At 41.7% G+C, this 17,193-nt stretch overlaps 6 protein-coding genes across 8 annotated transcripts in view; 1 reads left to right on the top strand and 5 right to left on the bottom strand.

Annotated features, from left to right (window-relative positions):
- The window catches only part of MEP-1, a 61,590-nt gene that overhangs the window by 13,540 nt on the left and 30,857 nt on the right, over nucleotides 1-17,193 (top strand). The window lies entirely within an intron of this gene.
- Nucleotides 9-3,915, bottom strand: alpha-Man-Ib (alpha-Mannosidase class I b). The gene is made up of 8 exons (XM_065487479.1): nucleotides 3,531-3,915; nucleotides 2,922-3,438; nucleotides 2,721-2,869; nucleotides 2,477-2,665; nucleotides 2,235-2,422; nucleotides 2,049-2,175; nucleotides 1,288-1,452; nucleotides 9-918 (listed from the first exon to the last, which is right to left on the bottom strand). The coding sequence occupies exons 1-8, from the start codon at nucleotides 3,609-3,611 to the stop codon at nucleotides 559-561; spliced, it is 1,776 nt and encodes a 591-aa protein (XP_065343551.1). The 5' UTR covers nucleotides 3,612-3,915; the 3' UTR covers nucleotides 9-558.
- Klp61F (Kinesin-like protein at 61F) lies at nucleotides 4,403-11,545 on the bottom strand. 2 transcript variants are annotated; one of them, XM_065487410.1, is made up of 10 exons: nucleotides 11,354-11,545; nucleotides 10,887-11,187; nucleotides 10,227-10,396; nucleotides 9,232-9,381; nucleotides 8,510-8,875; nucleotides 7,674-7,920; nucleotides 6,898-7,620; nucleotides 5,489-6,379; nucleotides 4,890-4,991; nucleotides 4,403-4,839 (listed from the first exon to the last, which is right to left on the bottom strand). In XM_065487410.1, exons 1-10 carry the CDS (start codon nucleotides 11,419-11,421, stop codon nucleotides 4,783-4,785), a joined length of 3,075 nt encoding a protein of 1,024 aa, XP_065343482.1. In that variant the 5' UTR covers nucleotides 11,422-11,545; the 3' UTR covers nucleotides 4,403-4,782. The 2 variants fall into 2 exon arrangements, with proteins under 2 accessions (XP_065343482.1, XP_065343491.1); XM_065487419.1 differs by having other exon boundaries at nucleotides 10,227-10,384; nucleotides 11,354-11,544.
- Spag1 (Spag1 axonemal dynein assembly factor) lies at nucleotides 11,819-13,449 on the bottom strand. Its single transcript, XM_065487654.1, has 7 exons — nucleotides 13,256-13,449; nucleotides 13,022-13,181; nucleotides 12,767-12,968; nucleotides 12,552-12,713; nucleotides 12,367-12,494; nucleotides 12,175-12,302; nucleotides 11,819-12,112 (listed from the first exon to the last, which is right to left on the bottom strand). The coding sequence occupies exons 1-7, from the start codon at nucleotides 13,447-13,449 to the stop codon at nucleotides 12,082-12,084; spliced, it is 1,005 nt and encodes a 334-aa protein (XP_065343726.1). The 3' UTR covers nucleotides 11,819-12,081.
- On the bottom strand, nucleotides 13,523-16,858 carry EMC5 (ER membrane protein complex subunit 5). Its single transcript, XM_065487848.1, has 3 exons — nucleotides 16,730-16,858; nucleotides 14,953-15,005; nucleotides 13,523-14,024 (listed from the first exon to the last, which is right to left on the bottom strand). Exons 1-3 carry the CDS (start codon nucleotides 16,854-16,856, stop codon nucleotides 13,791-13,793), a joined length of 414 nt encoding a protein of 137 aa, XP_065343920.1. The 5' UTR covers nucleotides 16,857-16,858; the 3' UTR covers nucleotides 13,523-13,790.
- LOC135941791 (U1 small nuclear ribonucleoprotein 70 kDa-like) lies at nucleotides 13,799-16,733 on the bottom strand. 2 transcript variants are annotated; one of them, XR_010575011.1, is made up of 3 exons: nucleotides 15,172-16,733; nucleotides 14,953-15,005; nucleotides 13,936-14,024 (listed from the first exon to the last, which is right to left on the bottom strand). XR_010575011.1 is itself a non-coding variant. In XM_065487524.1 (2 exons), exon 1 carries the CDS (start codon nucleotides 16,428-16,430, stop codon nucleotides 15,177-15,179), a length of 1,254 nt encoding a protein of 417 aa, XP_065343596.1. In that variant the 5' UTR covers nucleotides 16,431-16,733; the 3' UTR covers nucleotides 13,799-14,024; nucleotides 15,172-15,176. The 2 variants fall into 2 exon arrangements, 1 of the variants encoding a protein (XP_065343596.1); XM_065487524.1 differs by lacking the exon at nucleotides 14,953-15,005 and having other exon boundaries at nucleotides 13,799-14,024.

Raw genomic sequence — 17,193 nt, 5'->3', positions numbered from 1 at the left:
AAGTGACAAACTGTACAACTTAGGAACATCAAAATGATTAACAACAAACTGAGCCACAAATCACAGATTCACGCGAAAGCTCGAAAACTAATATTCTTGCGCCTGTACAAGTGCGTTTTTAGTGTTAAATGGGTCACTTCACAGAGTTGAGCATTGTGTCGTTTTCATATATAATAACGTCTAAAATTTTCAAACTTTGCACAAATAGCGTATTGCTTAGCATTCAAATCCTTTAACAGCACCCAAATAAGTGGACCTCGCATCAACTATAATTTAACTCCACTGCATTATGTATATCATGTAACATTAGAGTGTGCTCAAGACTAGCTTCAAAATGCAGACGTGGGAAAATATAACATGATAACTCTTAAGATTTGTCATCGTGTAAACACAATCCCTAATTTTTCTTAGCCTTTGACGATTAAAGAAGTACTGACAGAATTTTACAACTCAAGACAAATCAATGCTTGAGCTTCATTTTGGGTAAAACCTGTTTTTAAATGTACTAGGAAATGAGAAAATTGCTGATCTGGTCCCCATCTATAAACAAGATTAAATTCAGCTCTTGGAAATCGGAAGTGGATGCGCTTCTGAGTTGAAGACGTACTCGTCAAGGTCGATAAGTTTAGGATTGTCGGAGAATAGCAGGTAAAAGTACTTGAGAGTTTCACTGAGGAAGAACGACTCCATCATGTCTTTCGGTTTCACGTTGGATGGTGATTTCACATTGTTGATCGATGTGTAGCCGTTGGTCACTTTGGTGTACTTCTCGAACGCCTGGAATATGGTCCAGCCCCAGTCCTGGAACGTCTTGTTGCCCGTCAGCTGGTACATGTACCACAGGCTCTCGATGAACTCGGGACGCAGCAAGTTGTGGGCGTCGTTGCTTTTGATGTGCAAGTCAGCAGCATTCGCGTCCTGCGAAGTAAATATTTTAAATGGATTGACACAAGAATCAAAGAATGGCAGGCCGATTTAATTAACTCAGGCACAAGCAAATTAGTTTAAAAAGTAGGAAAATTATCTGGCAAACTACAAAATCAGTATAAGAGCAATTTTATTTAAGGGTGTCAGCAGGTTGTTTGCTAACAATACAAATTTAATGCCTTATTTCTCCTAATGTGATTTTCTTGAGTAAAATGTTAGTTAAATATTATGACTTATATTGGAGAAATAAAAACGAAATAAATTGAATACGCACAGGAAAAAACTGGATTCGCTTGGTTTCACAAAATTTTTTCATGAAAATAAATGTGCTGGCATATATAACTTAATTTTTTGGGTTACCTGAATCTGAAAATAGGTGATTTCAGGGGCGAGGAATGTAGGCGTTTGTGCGTAGGTCTGGTAGCATGTCCACAGCAAGTCTTCAGCCAGCTTCATGTGTTCCTTTGGCATTCCATTGTGTACTCCCAGTGCAAGCGTCCCAGGCAGATAGCACGTCAAGTGGTCCTGAACATGAAAAAATCATAATTGTCTAATTTAGAGCAATTTGAGGCCAAAAAGGAATCCAGATGCGCTCTCAACAAACTCAATAATCTAATTTGGTTTCTAATTTTTCAAATGATAACTGTTGATGATCAATAAGCTTTAAAAAATAGACAGTCAGTTGGTGTGCTTTGTTTGTCACTTTGAAATTAGTCTGGGAGCTCAAACTGAAAGTCACACTCACACTATAAATTAGCACAATGTGTAATTTTTAAGGCGGAGCCACTTCAACCAGTTCTTATCGTTTCATTAACACGTTCTAATGCAACGCGTAAAAATACTGGTTTGGAGCAAAAAAAAAAATTAAAAAATTTTGTTATTTTCAAATTTTTACCTCTTTTCAAACTTAACCCCAAAAAGGTTATATTTTGCGCCAAGCAAGATATAGGTTTTTAAAAATATATTTAATTTACAATAATCCATTAATTTGTAAAATCTATGGGCCTAGAATTGATTTTTTTTTTAATATCTGATCTACTTAAAATTGTCGTGACCATGAAGCAGTGGGGTTTCCCGAAAAAAATGCGAATTTTTCCAAACCCTGAAAAAAGAAGCCTCACCATTTTAGGTTTGAAATCACGAGCACCAGACTGAAGCTCACCGATGAAGAGGAGACCAGACTTGCTAGTCTTCTTGATCAACAGTTTCATCACGCCTTCGATAGCTTCCATGTAATCGTTACGAAGGCTGAAAATAAATTTGCATAATTATATTATTATTAAATGTTCCAACAAAACAATTCCTACTATTCAATGCTCTTGCCAGTCTGTATCCACTGCTTGAGTAAATACTCATAGTAGCTGTCCCCTCTGGCGCCCAAAGTGATGGTGGAGTAAACTCGGAATTGGCCTGTGTTTGCGTTGATGAAGATCGGAACAAGTCCGTCCGTTTTTGGCAGCTTGTGGACATGCTCTGACACTTTGCTGACGGCCTCCTGAAATTTTGAACAGTTTCAACATAAGAACAACAAATCGAGCAAACGACTGACCTCAAAGCGAGGATCTCCAGTGCTGGAGGAGAGATCCCTGAACTCCAGCTGGATGGTGGTCACCTCAGATGTGCTGCTGTCGGGGCTCCACTTGGGCGAGTGCGCTTTGTGGTTTCCCAGGTTGATATCTGAGAAAGGCACTCCAGATGGAGATTCAAAGCACGGAAGCAGCCTTTCTCCCAGGTCCATCTATTATTCAGGAAAATCAGATTATTTTGATTTTTTATATTGTTTAACATAATACCGCTTTGGCCAGGAAGATTTTCTCTCCTGTTAGATGATAAGAGCTGAGCAACCCTCCTAGGACCCTGATGGTCACTTCAAAGAGGTTGACGTCCTGGTTTCTGTCAAATCGCAGGCTCTTCTCTACCCATTTCTTAGCTTCCATGTATTCTAAAATTTTACTAATTAATTTTGATTCAGATTTAATGTGTAAAAACTGTACCATTTTTTAAGTTCATTATGTACAAAGTGTCAATCGAGTCAACAATAGTCAGTCCTAAAAAGAACCAGTCGTGGTAAGCACCCGAGATAGGTTTCAGGTGATCGTGTCCCCAGGCAAATTCCTTGTAGCCTTTCCAGGCGTGCTGCATGGCAGCCGTCACAGCTTTTTGGCGTTCAGTGGTGGGACCCTTGAACCTGACCGCTTTTTGAGACATCGGCTCTTCCACCTGCGGCTCATTCGGTGGGGCTCCGTGATCTCTAATTTCACTCTCCGCCACGAGGGCCGCCTCGCCCTGCTGCTCTTCTTTGTTGCCAGTGTCGAGGCCGTCGATTTCTGCATTTTTGAAAACACCTACATCCACTGCAGGTTGAGGGCTTGGTAAGGTCTCGACGCTAATGACGAGAGGCTCGCTGTCTTGGCTAACAACGTTTGGCCAAAAGTATATCATCATCAAAACGGCGCTGGCGAAGCCGACATACAGCAAGGACCGCTGGAATCGGGACAGCTGGTTCCATAGCTAAAATTTTTGAACCAAATTATTAATTTAAAAGCAATAAATTAATTAAATTTGAAACAATAACAAAAGAAAGAAGTGCATTTCAGGCCTACCCTCCACAGACTCCTTCTTGGCTTCACGGTCGAATCCGCGAGGTTCGACAGGTTGAGTGCAACATACTTGTTCGGGTTCATCTTGAACGGATGCGAGAGTCTGACAGTCCGAAATTAAAAGCACTGCCACGTCTTTTGTGGCCAATTTTCTTGTCCGACCGAAATATTATCAACAAGAGCGATAGCCCCTCACGGCTTGCTGCCCTCCACCGTCGAGCGCAGGTGGTGATGCCAGCATGTCCCAATTTTCTGCTGCAAACTCAAAGGCAAGAGACGGCTTTCGCCCGCCGAAACTAAGGACGATTCTGGTGTGATTTTTTCAGCCTCCTTCTTCCCACGAAGCGATTACAGATGGTTTTCGCTAGTATGTACTATGTAGGTGTGTGTTGTGCTCCTGCCAAAGGAGGCGAGGGGAAGCAGAGTATGCCGCGTGTTGATTGGCTCAGAGCCAGCCACCCACGCTTGACCTTGCTTCTATAGCAAAATACCCGCGGTTTGTAATGCGTTTATAAGAACTTGTTTCCTGATTCTTTCTCTTCGCTTTTTGTTTCATTTTACAAAGATAATATAAATACTTCTTTTCTAACGCAAATAATAACATTGGAATAAGGCGTAATAAAATACGATCATAATGAATAATAATTCAATTCAACTGAGAATTTTTATAAACCTTTACTTAGTTGATTAATCTATAGGCCAAACAGATTTTCAAGTTGCAGTTTCAGCCATCAGTAGCAGTGTGGGCCTAATAACTTTTCACGTAATTATTATGTAATAAGAATCTCGATTGAGATTTGATATTTTAAACTAAGAATACGTATTCTTGACTTTGATCAAGAGGGGTATTATTTAGTAAAGAAAATCAATCCATATTAATGAAAAATACTTTGTTACATATTTATTCACAGAATTTTCTTAAGATTTTTATAAGCCACTCCACGACCGACCTTTACATTTAAACCACAAGATTAAAATTAAGTTTTAGAGTGATGATCAAATAACTGTCTAAGATGAGTTATTCAAACAATAAAGATAAATCCAGGTTATACAGAGATTTGCTGCGTTCAGCATCATAAGAATATTTATAGACATACTTAAGTTTCTAACTGTTCTCGTTTAATTAGTAAAAGTAAGCAGAGGTTCATAAGGTTTATAACCATTCATTAGATAAAAATGAGTTATATAAATAAAATTAGAGGTACATCATTCTTATTGAAAGCACATGATTCGAAAAATACTAGTTTAAGTGTTGTTAGTTTCTTGACCCAAGTATTCTTCTGCTGTCTCGAATTTGCTCTGTCTTCTTTGGCTATAATTGGTTCCATTAACGCACTCCAAGCTTCAAACATCATTAATTACCATGTCAACAGCATCCAGAACATCCTGAGCTTCATTCTCGTGGTTCGAGGTCTTGCTGGATATGGGAGAGCCGTCAGGCGATGTTACTCCGCTATCCTGGCGCTGAAAAATAAGAATGATGAGCAGGCCAAATTTTAAATTACATACTGAACAAAAATTGCATGAGTTAATCCATTAAAAATTGAATATTCTGTAATTTCATAGTAGGTCAAGGCAAATTTCCATAACCTCCTTCGCACGGGAAAAATTGGAATATTAACAAAATTAATTGCATAAAGTTTAGCAATAATTGTCAGCATAGTTAATATGTAATTAGAAAAATGACTGGCCATAATCGAATTAAATTTGAGATTTTTTTCCTATATAATTTGAGTTTTCATATGCGGTAAAGATGGTGCAGGATTTAGGGTGCTTTGAATGTATGTGATATCATGGTCCTGGTTATCAGTTATGCTTATGTAAATCAACCATAAAAGCTTACTTAAAATTTTCAAATAAAAATTGAATACCTTCTTGGATTTATTCTTCCATTTATGGAAAAACGAAAAATCGGCTGTAATTAGAAAAAAGAAGCTCCAACAGTATGTTAAAGTGGATACCTCTCTAGGTCTGTTCTGCTGGTTGGCGTAGAAGCGAGCAAGGACCCTTGGTGCAGGTGATGAGAATTTGAGTTCCCTCGGGTAATCCCTGTCCTGCTTAGCAGGCGTGGCGCCAGTCGGTGCGTATTTCTGTAGATCAGAGGCCAGGAACTTGTCCACGCTGCTCTGCACGGCATCCAGGTTTCTGCTCACGGCAGCCTTTGCCTCGCAGGTTGCCTTTCGTGTGGCCTCAACCTCAAGAACACTCTCAGCTAACTGCTGCTCCATCTGGGCCTTCTTTTCCTCCGCTGCAGCGATCGCGTCGGCCGCTGCAGCTGCCATTCCTGTCTCCGTCTGTCTGAGGAGAGTTTCCTGGGCCACGAGCTGCTCTTGCCTGGTGTCGGCCCTCTTCTTGGAAGAGGCGACCAGGGCAGCCCCTCCTTCATTGATGGCAGTTTCCAGTTCTTGGCCTTGGGCAACGACTGACTCGGAAACCTCGGTCAGCACAGCGTTGGCGGCTTGAACCTCTTCATCAGCCATGCTGGCTTCTCTGAGCATGTTCAAGTGAGATTCCTCCTTGCTTTTTGAGAGAAAGTCAATGGTGGAGGTGGTCCACGCACTGCTTCTTTTGGCACAAGCTTCAGCCTCGTGTTTCATCACATATGCTTCCTGGATGTGCAGCTCCATATCATTGGAGACAAATTGAAGCTGGTCCCCTAGCTGGTCATGGTTCTCTTCATTCTGTTGGCAGGCAGTGGACAACTTCTGTTTTGTTTTCTCCAAAACCTCCTGTAGAAAGGCAGATATGTCTTGGTAATTTGTATTTGATGAAGTCCTGCTGCTGACAATGTTGGCTTGCAGCTGCTCAATCTTCTTTTTTGCGGCTGCCAATTCCAACTCCAGGTTTTCCGCCTGCAATGCATACCATCCTCGTTAAAAAATCACAACATGAACAAAGAAATATGAAGAGTCAAAGTAACAAAAAGTCTTAACTTCATGTTTGATATTTATAAATTAATTAATTTGTGTAATTAGTTTGTAAATTTAAAATTTTCTTCCACAAAATTTAGTGATTTGACGGTGTATGTGAGTTATGGAGTTCTAAAAGCATACATTCCTTATGGGAAATGCGAAACAATAGAACTGTTTCAGACTACAGTGCCAGGAAAAATTTTAAGAGCTCATTCATGGCTTTATGTAAAGCTCCAATTTTGTCACTGTAAGAATGGAATAATTCCAAGAAATATTAAAGTTATTAGCTCTATTGAATTCTCATATATTAATTAAATTAAAAAAAAAATATTCACCACAAACAAGAAAAAGTTAATCTTTATATTTGCCATCTTATATTTTGTTTTGATAAAAACAACAAGCAGTGTGATTTTTGAAAGACCAAAAGGCCAAAACACATGACTGCATGATATATCTACCTTAGATTTCACAGACAGGAGTTCTCCTTGAAGATCTTTTTCCCTGGCCGTCATTTGATCAATGCAGCCTGTATAGATATCAGCAACAGTGGCATCGGCCATCTTGTAGTGCAGAGTGAGATTTTCGCGCAACTTTTCGAGACTGGCCTGCGCCAGTTGTTCTTGCTGCTGAGCCACGAGGTTCATGAGCATCCGCAAAATGTTCTCACAATTCGAGTCAGCAAGCTGGACAGCTTGACGCTCAAGGTCTACCATCCGCTCGTGGTGCATATGGAATAGCTGATTCATCTGCTTGAACATGAACTGCTCCCTGATGGCAGCGACTCGAGATGAGAAGAGAGCAGACATCTCAGACTGCAGTTGACCAGACTGGGAAATGCCATTGGCGATGTTGGCTAAATGATGCTCATGAGCAGAGCAGCTCTCCTCAAGGGAGAGCTTTCCCTCTTGCACCTGGCGATTCAGTTGGGCAGAGAAGGCTCCGGTGACGGTCTGATTCTCCATCTCCAGCCTCTGTCTTCTGAGAAGGGCGTCATGTGTCTTCGCCAAATCGCTGGTCGTCGCGTCGGTGACCTCAATCAGCTGGTTGGTCTCCACCTTGAGGTTCTCCTCCGTGTTGATGTGGTTCTCTAGCAGAACTTCCTTTTCCACCAGGGTTTTCTCAGTGATCATCAGGGTAGTCTCGGTTCTGTGCAGTTGCTCTGTCAGCTGAGTCATGTGCGCCTGTAGGATTTGATTCAAGAACTACTAATGGAAATAAATGTGTTGACACAGACCTCTCTCTTTTCTCGCTCTTCCTCAAGCGCTCTGATATTTTGGATTTTCTCCAACACCTCCACGTCCAGGCGGACGATTTTTTCCTCCATCTCACGGTAGTTTTCTGGATCAACGTAGATTCCTGATCCCAATCGCTGGGCCATCAGATCCTTGCGGAGGCGCTCGATCTCTTGGTCATACTCTTTGATGAACGCTTGCTTCGAGAGGCGTTGGTTGATCTGTGGTCTGTTGGTGATGCTCTTAGCCCTGAGAAAATATAAAAAATAAGGATTTTTAAAAGTATTTAACTTTTTTTGGTGGTGTTTATGCTCATGTCTAATGTTATAATATCAGGGTTGCTTGTTGCTTAACTCCTACAAGTGCCCTGTTTTATTCCTAATTTCTTGGGCGCATCAGGCCGCACAGGGACCTAGCCTACTCAAGGGCCACTTCCCTCCGCACCGAGGACTGCATTGAAACGCTAGACATTCGTCCCGTGAAGCCAAATCATGCATGCTGGAAAGGTGCAAACCAGCAAGTAGCGAGTTGGCGCCGGTGCGCCTCCCAGCCCGTTGATCAATTTGAGCATTTGGAGTCACTAAACTAACCACATTTCGCCATCTCTGATATTGGGTAGCCAGATTAGATCTCCGAACTACTCAAATACCTCCCATTGCTTTGACACTCCTGAGAGTGCCTTAACAATGCGAGCCAACGGGCTGGTTGGTAAGTGGCAAGAAAATGCAACATTGCCAAAATTAATTGATTTGTCTACTTCAAAGAGGTTGGAAAAAATCCTAAATTCGCATACAATAAAAAAACATTAAATGTCATTGAATTGGCTTTTAAATCGTACCTGTGAGCATAATCCAGGGTGCTGAGAGTCTCCTCAAGGTTGGCCAGCACAGGGGACACGGTGGCAACAATTGCTGTCTTGGTCTTGCCACCCAAGGAGTCCTGCAGCAGTCGGGTCAGCTTTGACTCACGGTAGGGTACATGCGGAGTCTTCTCGACTAGAGAGGTGATCACTCGGCCTAAGGTCAGCAGACTCTGGTTGATGTTGCCAGCCTCCTTGGCCCTCTGGTTCGTCGCACCAGACCGACTGATATTCTCAGAGCCGGCCAGATCGACCAGGTTGATTTTTCCAGTGCGAATCAGGTCCTCGCCGGCTTCTGTCGGCTCTCGAATGTGAATGGTCACAGTGAAGATGGTGTGAGAACGGCTGGGAAATTAATTTGTAACATTAGAAAACGATAAATTACCTTCAAAATTCCATGATTATGTGTCGGATAAGTGACGTTACTAAAATAGTGATGATTTAAGGAGGAATCAGAATGAAGCAGACACATTCAAATAATTAAACAAAGTCCGAACAATTTCGATACATTGCATTTGCTCAAATTCAGGTCAGTTATAGCGTTTCATAAAACATTGTCCATATTTTTTGAAAAGAAAATTACCCTCACAAAATCTAGGGACTGGGACCAACTCAGGAATATTAGCAATGTATAAATAATTTAAAAACCTCAATCTGAAAAAATATTAACTTACAGGAATATTTTAAATTTTCTGCCCTACCTGGAACTTGCGTTCATAAAAGTGGCAGCCGTCTGTCTCTTTTTAGATCCTCTGGACAGGATTTCATAGACTTGCTTCTTGTCCAAAACCCTGACATCAGTTAGCCCCTGCACAATCACAGACCCTTTGCTGCTGGCATCCTCAAAGAGTCTATAAAATTGACCTTTCATTAGAAATATTAAGACCAATGCGTAAATAGATAATTTAGTGAACACCAACGATGTATTGACACAATTAATATAAAAAACACAAACATGGATTGCTAGAAATTTTCAAGCTCTGAATATGTGAAGTTCTACCACTTTTTGGAATGCAAGAAGATCCCATTTACTCTCATGCGTGCTAGTGTACTGTAATATTTATGCATGTCTATGTCTGTTGTACACCATTGGTGTTTCTTTAAATAAATAAAAATTGCTAGAAATTACAATTATAATTTTCCCCTTTTCGTATGAGGTAGCTTCAGATTTCAAAATTCCACAACTGAGCATAAAATGGTACATTCCCCAACAAACTTGGATGCTTGGAATGTAACACCCAAAAAACTAACATAGTTAGAGAGTATCACATTACTATCATTTTCCCAATTCTTTTCTTTATATTAATATATTATTAACAAATCAATATCATCGGCCTACATTATGCATTACACTCAAGAACAAATGTTAATGATTTCATGAAAATCACTGATAGCAAAAGATAAAAGAAAAGGTGACATGCAAACACCCTGCTTAACATTATTGGATTGAGCGTTGTTTACTCTCTCCAGAAATTGAGATACCATCATTAATTTTTAAGAAATTCATTGCACCAATTAAATTAAGAGAATTACAGTATTTAATGTGGTTCGACTTTTGATGTATCCATTTTGATTTGCAGGGCTACATTTAATAAGATAGAAGTAAAGGCGTTTATTTAACACTAGGTCTAGCAAATTATAAAAAGAACAAAATTTGAAATATTCAACATAGAAAATATGGAAAATATCTACATACTTGAGCTTTGAGTTGTCTTCCTCAGGCGATAGCAAATCAATTAGCTCTTCATTGTACAGCTCCAGGTAACTGACAGCCATCGTGAACTCAATATTTTTCAATCGCAGTTCATCAAACATATGGCTCAGAACTCGAGGAACCAGGCCGCAAAGGGGGTCCTGGAAATAGAGCTAGGTTTAACAGTTTCAGTCCTTAGCTTAAATATTTAACCAATTATTTAAAAAATAATAAATTAACTGCATTCATGTTTTCAATCATCTTTAAGGTAAAACAGTCAAACCAATACGCAAAGGATTATTAAATTTCAAAACTTTAAATATTATCCCTTTTGATTTAGTACATAATTTAAGAGTAATAAAATGAAGTTATATTTGGTTTTAAGCCCTTGACATTATTAATTTATTTTCATAATGTAGAGCGGCAGCAGGAGTTTAAAAAAAGCTCAAATCATTTGTATACAAATTTTTTCAATATCAATGAATTTCAATATATTTCAAATGTGATGATAAGGTTAATATTATATGATTTAAGTGTGTATAATATGTTTTTGACATTGATACAGGTTTGCAAATGTTCGGACAGCAATAGGTGATATTGCAACGTTGTACGGAAGATAAAAAATGCAAATAAAGTCAAATTCCAATCTAAATTTGTCCGTACCTTCTCCCAGGTAGCATCATTGTCAGCACGTTCTCCTTCCATCGTGAAGGTCTTGCCTGTTCCTGTTTGGCCATAGGCGAAGATGGTGCAGTTGTAGCCCTCCAACACCTCGGCAATCATGGGTTGAGCCACAGCCTTGTAGACATCGACCTGCTTGCTTGTCGGGCCAAACGCCCTATCGAAGGCAAAGGTCCTGGTTAAGGTGTGGTTGGCACGGTCGCGAACCACCACTTCACGGTTGCTCTTCAGCTCCACCACATTCATATTCTTCCGTTCTAGACGCTCCTTCTCGTTCATTGGTCTGGAACGTACAAAACAGGGGGAAAAATCTTGTTAATTTAAAGAAAACCAGCTTAGTCAGTGATGGAAGAACACAAATCTGCAAAATTGAACAAAATTCTTCGGCTGTCGACTGTTGCCGGCCCAAGAATTTCACATTATTAACATAACAGGTGTTTTGTACATACCTCACCCTGGCGTAAACCAGGATGTTTTCGCGTTTTATGACAGACGGACCGCATTTTGGTGTCGCCATCTCAATCAACGAGGGTTAAAACAAAATCGACCACGATAAACAAACAGCACAACGCGGAAAATTAGACTTCGAAACTAAAGAACAGCTCTGTGCGTTCAATGTTCATGTGAAACGATCTGTCCAATGCGAGCGGCCGGGTGACTGGTGAATGACGGGTTTAGCGGTTCGTGTTTTTGAAAACAGCGCCTTGATATACTTAGTGGGAGGTGGGAGGCAAAGTCGCATTGCGCTCTAGCTGTTGGCTCCAAGATGACCAATCACTACGCATTTGGGTGCGCGCGGACCGCACGCTATGCTTTAAAGTGAATCACTCCATCGTCCCACACTGTATGTATTTTATGAATTTAGTTGTTTTTTTCCTTTGCATATACTTTGGATATTAATGAAACGGTCAAAGCATTTTTTCGATTTTCAGCCGTTATTTATTTATGTTAATTATTTATTTCCAAATATCTAAGTTCTACACATACAAACACGTTCAGCACTATAATTTAACTTCCATGCACAACAAAATACCTATATTATACAGGTATGCTATGTTTTCCGAAATTGTGTAAGCAAATAATGACGCACGCAAGATACATATATTGTTACAAATATTCGCAATATTTAATCTCACACGCTATACTATTTATGACCGACTATAGCTCAAATATTTAATTATATTTCTTCTATCAGAGGTCTGGTTTTACTGAAATTTTGAAGTGGATCTTTTTTATTCAATATACGCATTAATTAACTTAAAATACAAACCTCAATTTTTTAGATCCACTTTCCGGAATGATCAGATTGAGTTTCAAGTGCTCCAAATTGTCTATTTCTTTCTTAGCCGCTTTATTGGTAGGCTCGAGTTGCAGTACTTTGGAATATGCATCAGTGGCCTTAAATTTGCAAATAAAAATCTATTGTAGTCCCGATTAAAAAATTTAATATGCCGCAGTATACCAACTCTCTGTTTCCAAGCTTGGCGTGAGCAAATCCGCATCGAAGAAGCGCTTTAATGTTATTTGGCTCGTGCTGAAGGACTTTGCCGCAGTCACTAACGCAATGTAAAAAAGCCCCTTCTTTCAGATCTGTAAGAATTTCGTTATCTTGTTTCGTCAGGTCTGCAACCTAATTATCTAACATACACGCCATGCCCCTGTTATTGAACGCTTCAGGATTCGGGCTTATCGCTATGCTGTTTGAAAAGTAGCGAATCGCTTCTTTGAAATCCTCAGCTTTAAAACACTCGTTTCCCTTCTGTTTTTCACGCAATGACAAAATTCTCTTCTCCTCGCTGGACCAATTACCTTAGAGCCCTCAAGATTAAATTAATCAATCAATAACCATCTCTTACTTTTACCAATTGGTGCGTTTTTTGCAACCAAATTTTTTCGTCCCATGTTGTGCAGCAGAAACGCGCTTTTTGGCCTCTCTCCGATCACGTCCAGCCGCTCCAGCGTGGTCATCAACGTACTCACCTCTTTTTCTTCTCTGTCATGTTCAACAAAAGCCACATCTTCGTTTAATTTCTCCTGGCTTTCCAGCATTTGATTTTTCCACCCCTGTTGGAAAGCGATTTTCGAAAATAGCTCTGGGCTTCAAACTCGAAATCTACTTCGATCTCTTCCAATAATGAATTAAAGCTGCCCGGCTCAAGCTGGGGAGGGTGAATTACTCCTTTGCTAGTTTTCAAAAGGAAATGGTCAGGACACAATGTGGCAAGTTTCTCTTCGGCCAAACGGACCAAACGTTGCAAAGGAGCGTTCCCATCAGCTCTGCGGGTAAAATATGAATACATATATTATGTATGTGCAGGCAGCAAAAATTTAAGTTTTAAATTTTGAAATACCTGAGCACTTTCAAAATATTTTCCAGCTGTTGGATACTTTTGCAGACAGTAATGTGCTCCTCATTTAAGATCTCAAGGGGAACTCCAAATTGTTTAGCCTTTGCGGAAATGGCATCCATTTCAAAAATCAATAATAAAACCGTTGCTATGGTAAGGGTAATTGTTTCATAAGTATTAACTAAAATAACACACATTGTCTTTGTAAACTGGGATTCTATATTAATAGCTCTAGAAATTTCCTTTGATGATGATAATAATAATCCGACATAATATTACAAGTCTGTTGGTTTTATTGACCGGTCGCAGGTTCTCCATAACTCAAGCAAACAAATGAACTGCATTCAGAAAAAAAAATTATGAACATAATGATTTCAACTCGCGGATTTTCAACCTCAGACACATCATAAAAAAAAAATCAGCGACAGAATAGCACACGCACACACGTCTTTCACAAGGAAGGCCATAAGGGCACCACAGTTCGTTATAAAAATTCAAAGAGTGGCAACAATGCGTGCTGCTTGCTTTTTTGTATGTATTAGTTGGGACTGTTCAGGTCGAGCGGCGATCTGCTCGGAGGCTTCTCGTTTTGATAATTTGGCTGCAGCGTTTTACCGCGGTGATTAAATGAATAGAACGACGGGTTGTTTCCCACTAAGTCCCACGTTTTCTCCTCCAGTTCGACGGTGGCTCGGATCTCTTTAAATTCTCCAACAACATGGAGCAGGCCATACATAGTCACAAAGAGGCTGAGGATACCCTGCGAGAGGATCTGCAAAACACATGACCACCTCTTCATTCACCGAACTTTTCCACACATTTCATTTTCTTCAGGCGGAAAACACAATTTTGGAATTTTAACGTCGCGAGGGAAGAACTACTAGTTCCTTACATTGATGCCCAGGATTTACATTGGATTTTCGTTTAATGTTAAGTGTAATTATAACTAATGTAACAAAATGAAGTTTTTACATTGATGATTTTCCTTTTAGCCACTTAACATCAATTCCAAAATTATGCCTTACCGGTCCGATTAAAAGCTAGGCTTATAAATACCTACCAGATTGTCAAAATGTGGCGATATTAATTTATTGTTGAGAAAAACAAGTTAAAACTATTTCAATATTACCACTGCATTAATGAACTAGGCAACTGGCAAATGTTCCTCTTCATTCTGCAGCACTTTATAAAATAATTTTAACCAGCCTTCACAACAACAAACAATTTGTATTATGATTTAACCACCTTTTGACAGTTCTTATTAATGCAATTCGCCTTTTGTGTTAATATATAGTGTTCAAAGCCACCAACAGATGTTAATGCCCCTTTTTTTGGTACTTCCGCTTTAGTTTTGAAACAAATTCTGATGTCACATATTTCTAAACAAAAAAGCAACTGAGTGACAAATCAAAAGAAAAACATTGCATAATATAAATTACGAAAAATATTTTCTGAAAGAAAATATTTTTGTATCATTCCGACGACGGTTAGTAGAAAAAATAAAAATATTGGTCCCGAATTCAGGTTGAAAAGTGTCTCAAAATTTCTAGCGGTGACTTCAAGCACTATAGGGATTTACACAAATGGCCAATTTATTCCTCCAGTTCTGATAGTGACTCTAGTTTTGCTCTCCGATTTAGCTTGACTCAAATTGTTTGTCTAAAAATTTTGGAATACGAAAAATAATTAAGTCTACTCACATCTAGGGGAAGTGAGTCAAACTCCTGCTCTGTCAGACGGAGGTACGTCCGATCTGTATGCAACAACAAACAAAGCAAAGTTGCAGATTAATCTCTGATCTCAGAACTGATTCTTTAGTAGAGGTAAAAAAATTGAGAAATAAAAAATGACCGAACAGCAGGAAAATACACGCGACCCTCTTATCAAGTAGTATTTAAAAAGAAAAAACTCATGCACACTTGTTTCAGTACTGGTTGTCCTGGTAGTCGCTCTGGACGGTCGCACGCTGCGCCGCGGCCTCGCTCATGGCCAGCATGCGCTCGTACTTGACGGCGGCGGCGCCGTAGTTGTCCACTTCGGAGAAGTCGGGCGTTGGGTCGAGGTAGTCGGGGTAGTCGTCGAGCGGCTCCTCCTTGATGCGCGGCTCATCCGGCTCGGCGTACTTGTCGCCGCCGCGACGCTCCTTCCGCGACTCGCGGTCGCCGCGTTCCCTGTCCCTCTTCTTGTCCTTCTTCCGCTCGGAGCGGTCGCGCGACCTGCTGCGTCGAGCTCGCTTCCTGTCGCGTCCGGCGCTGCGGCCGTTCTCCTCGAAGTCGTCGCCTCCGGCGCCGCCGCCACCGCCGGCGCCGCCACCGCGTCGGTCCCTCGAGCGAGAGCGGTGTCTCTTTCTCTCGCGACTGCGGCTGCGGGACCTGCGGCGCCGCTCCCGGCTGCGTGAGCGGCGCCGTTCGCCGCGGTCGGCGCCGCCTCCGCCTCCGCGTTCCCAGTCGTTTCCGCTTCCAGCACCGCCGCCTCCTCCACCGCGGGCCAGGTCGCGGTCGCGTTCCAGGCGGTAGCGCTCGCGTTCTCGCTCGTTGTCCTCGCGGCCTGAGTGTTTGAGGTTGACCTCAGGACCACCGCGGCGCGTGCCGCCGAGTCCGCCACCCAGACGGCGCGGCAGCCACCCCTTTACGGTACGGGCGCGCTCCACGTCGACCAGCACGCGCCGTCCGTCGATCTTCTTGCCGTCGGCGTGCTTGTACGCTGTGTGCATGTCGCGCTCGTGCTCGTACTCTATGAACGCGTAGCCGCGAGGCTTGCCGTCCGACACGTTGTGGGTCATCATGATCTTCTTGATCGGCCCGTACACCTCAAACTCGCGCCGCAGCTTCGACTCGGACGTGTCGTAGTTGATGCGGGCCACGAACAGCGTCTTGAACGGATCCGAGGTGGCCGTCGGCAGGTTCTGCGGGTCCCACAGCGCGATCTCCTGCTCAAGTTTGTAGGCCACCTGCTCCTCCTTCTCTCGCCGCCGTCGCTCCAGCCGCTCCTCGCGTGTTTCCACCTTCTTCGGCAGCGGTGTGTCTGCCGGGTCTTCGAATAGGCCGAGGAAGTCGCCGACGCCGCTGTAGCCGCGGTTTTTCTTCTCATGCGGAAGCTTGTCCGGCGGTGGTAGGAAGGGAATCGGCTCACGAGGAGCGAAAAGCGCCAGCAAGTTGGGAGGCAGATACTCGGTCATCGTGGGGCAACTTACCGGCACTTACCACAACAGACTTTCGGCTTCGGTGCGCTCTGTACCGGCACTTACCACTGGGACCGGTATTTTTTACCACCAAGAGTCACTTACCGGCACTTACCCGGTCCTTTTAACTGGGTCCCACGGGTTTTTTGCGTTTTTTGAAACTTACTGATGAGGGATAGGGGAGTGTGTCACAGAGAGTTCACCTTTTTATACCAGGTTTCTTGGTCGCAGACAAATGTTCGTCAACGCAATGCGTGCCTCAAGGTGCAAGTTTTAGGTAATTCAATGCAACTTACGTTGAGCGGCAGAGAAGGCTGAGTGAAAGAGCGATAAAAAGCCGGTGATTAAAATGACTTTGTACACGACGGCCGCCATATTAATCAATACAACACTCGTCAGTTTGGTGAACGCAGGCCTCGGCATGCGCTGGCTCTCCGTTTGGCTTGAGCGGTAGCAATATTACCAACATCAAGCTGATAGAAAATAAATTTATACCTCAAATATTTTCAACTATGAGGACTAAAATTTATTTATAATGATAATTTTACAATATAGAAATCAATTTTAACTTAATATAATACTTTACAAGAGAAATATATGATTTCGCAAGATATTTTTTCGTTATATAATATTTATGTGTGGTGGTAAACCTTGCCAAGTAAATTTTGTGGCAATATTTAATTGCAAAGATTCAGGAATCTCCCCCAACTTCCCCCACCTACTGCAGAAAACTGCCGCATCTCTGGTGCATGCTTACCCT

Source organism: Cloeon dipterum, chromosome 1 (genome assembly GCF_949628265.1).
Source record: "Cloeon dipterum chromosome 1, ieCloDipt1.1, whole genome shotgun sequence".
In the NCBI taxonomy this organism is placed as follows: Eukaryota; Metazoa; Arthropoda; class Insecta; order Ephemeroptera; family Baetidae; genus Cloeon; species Cloeon dipterum.
The sequence above is the reverse complement of the archived record's forward strand: the minus strand, read 5'-3'. Positions and strand labels throughout refer to the sequence as shown.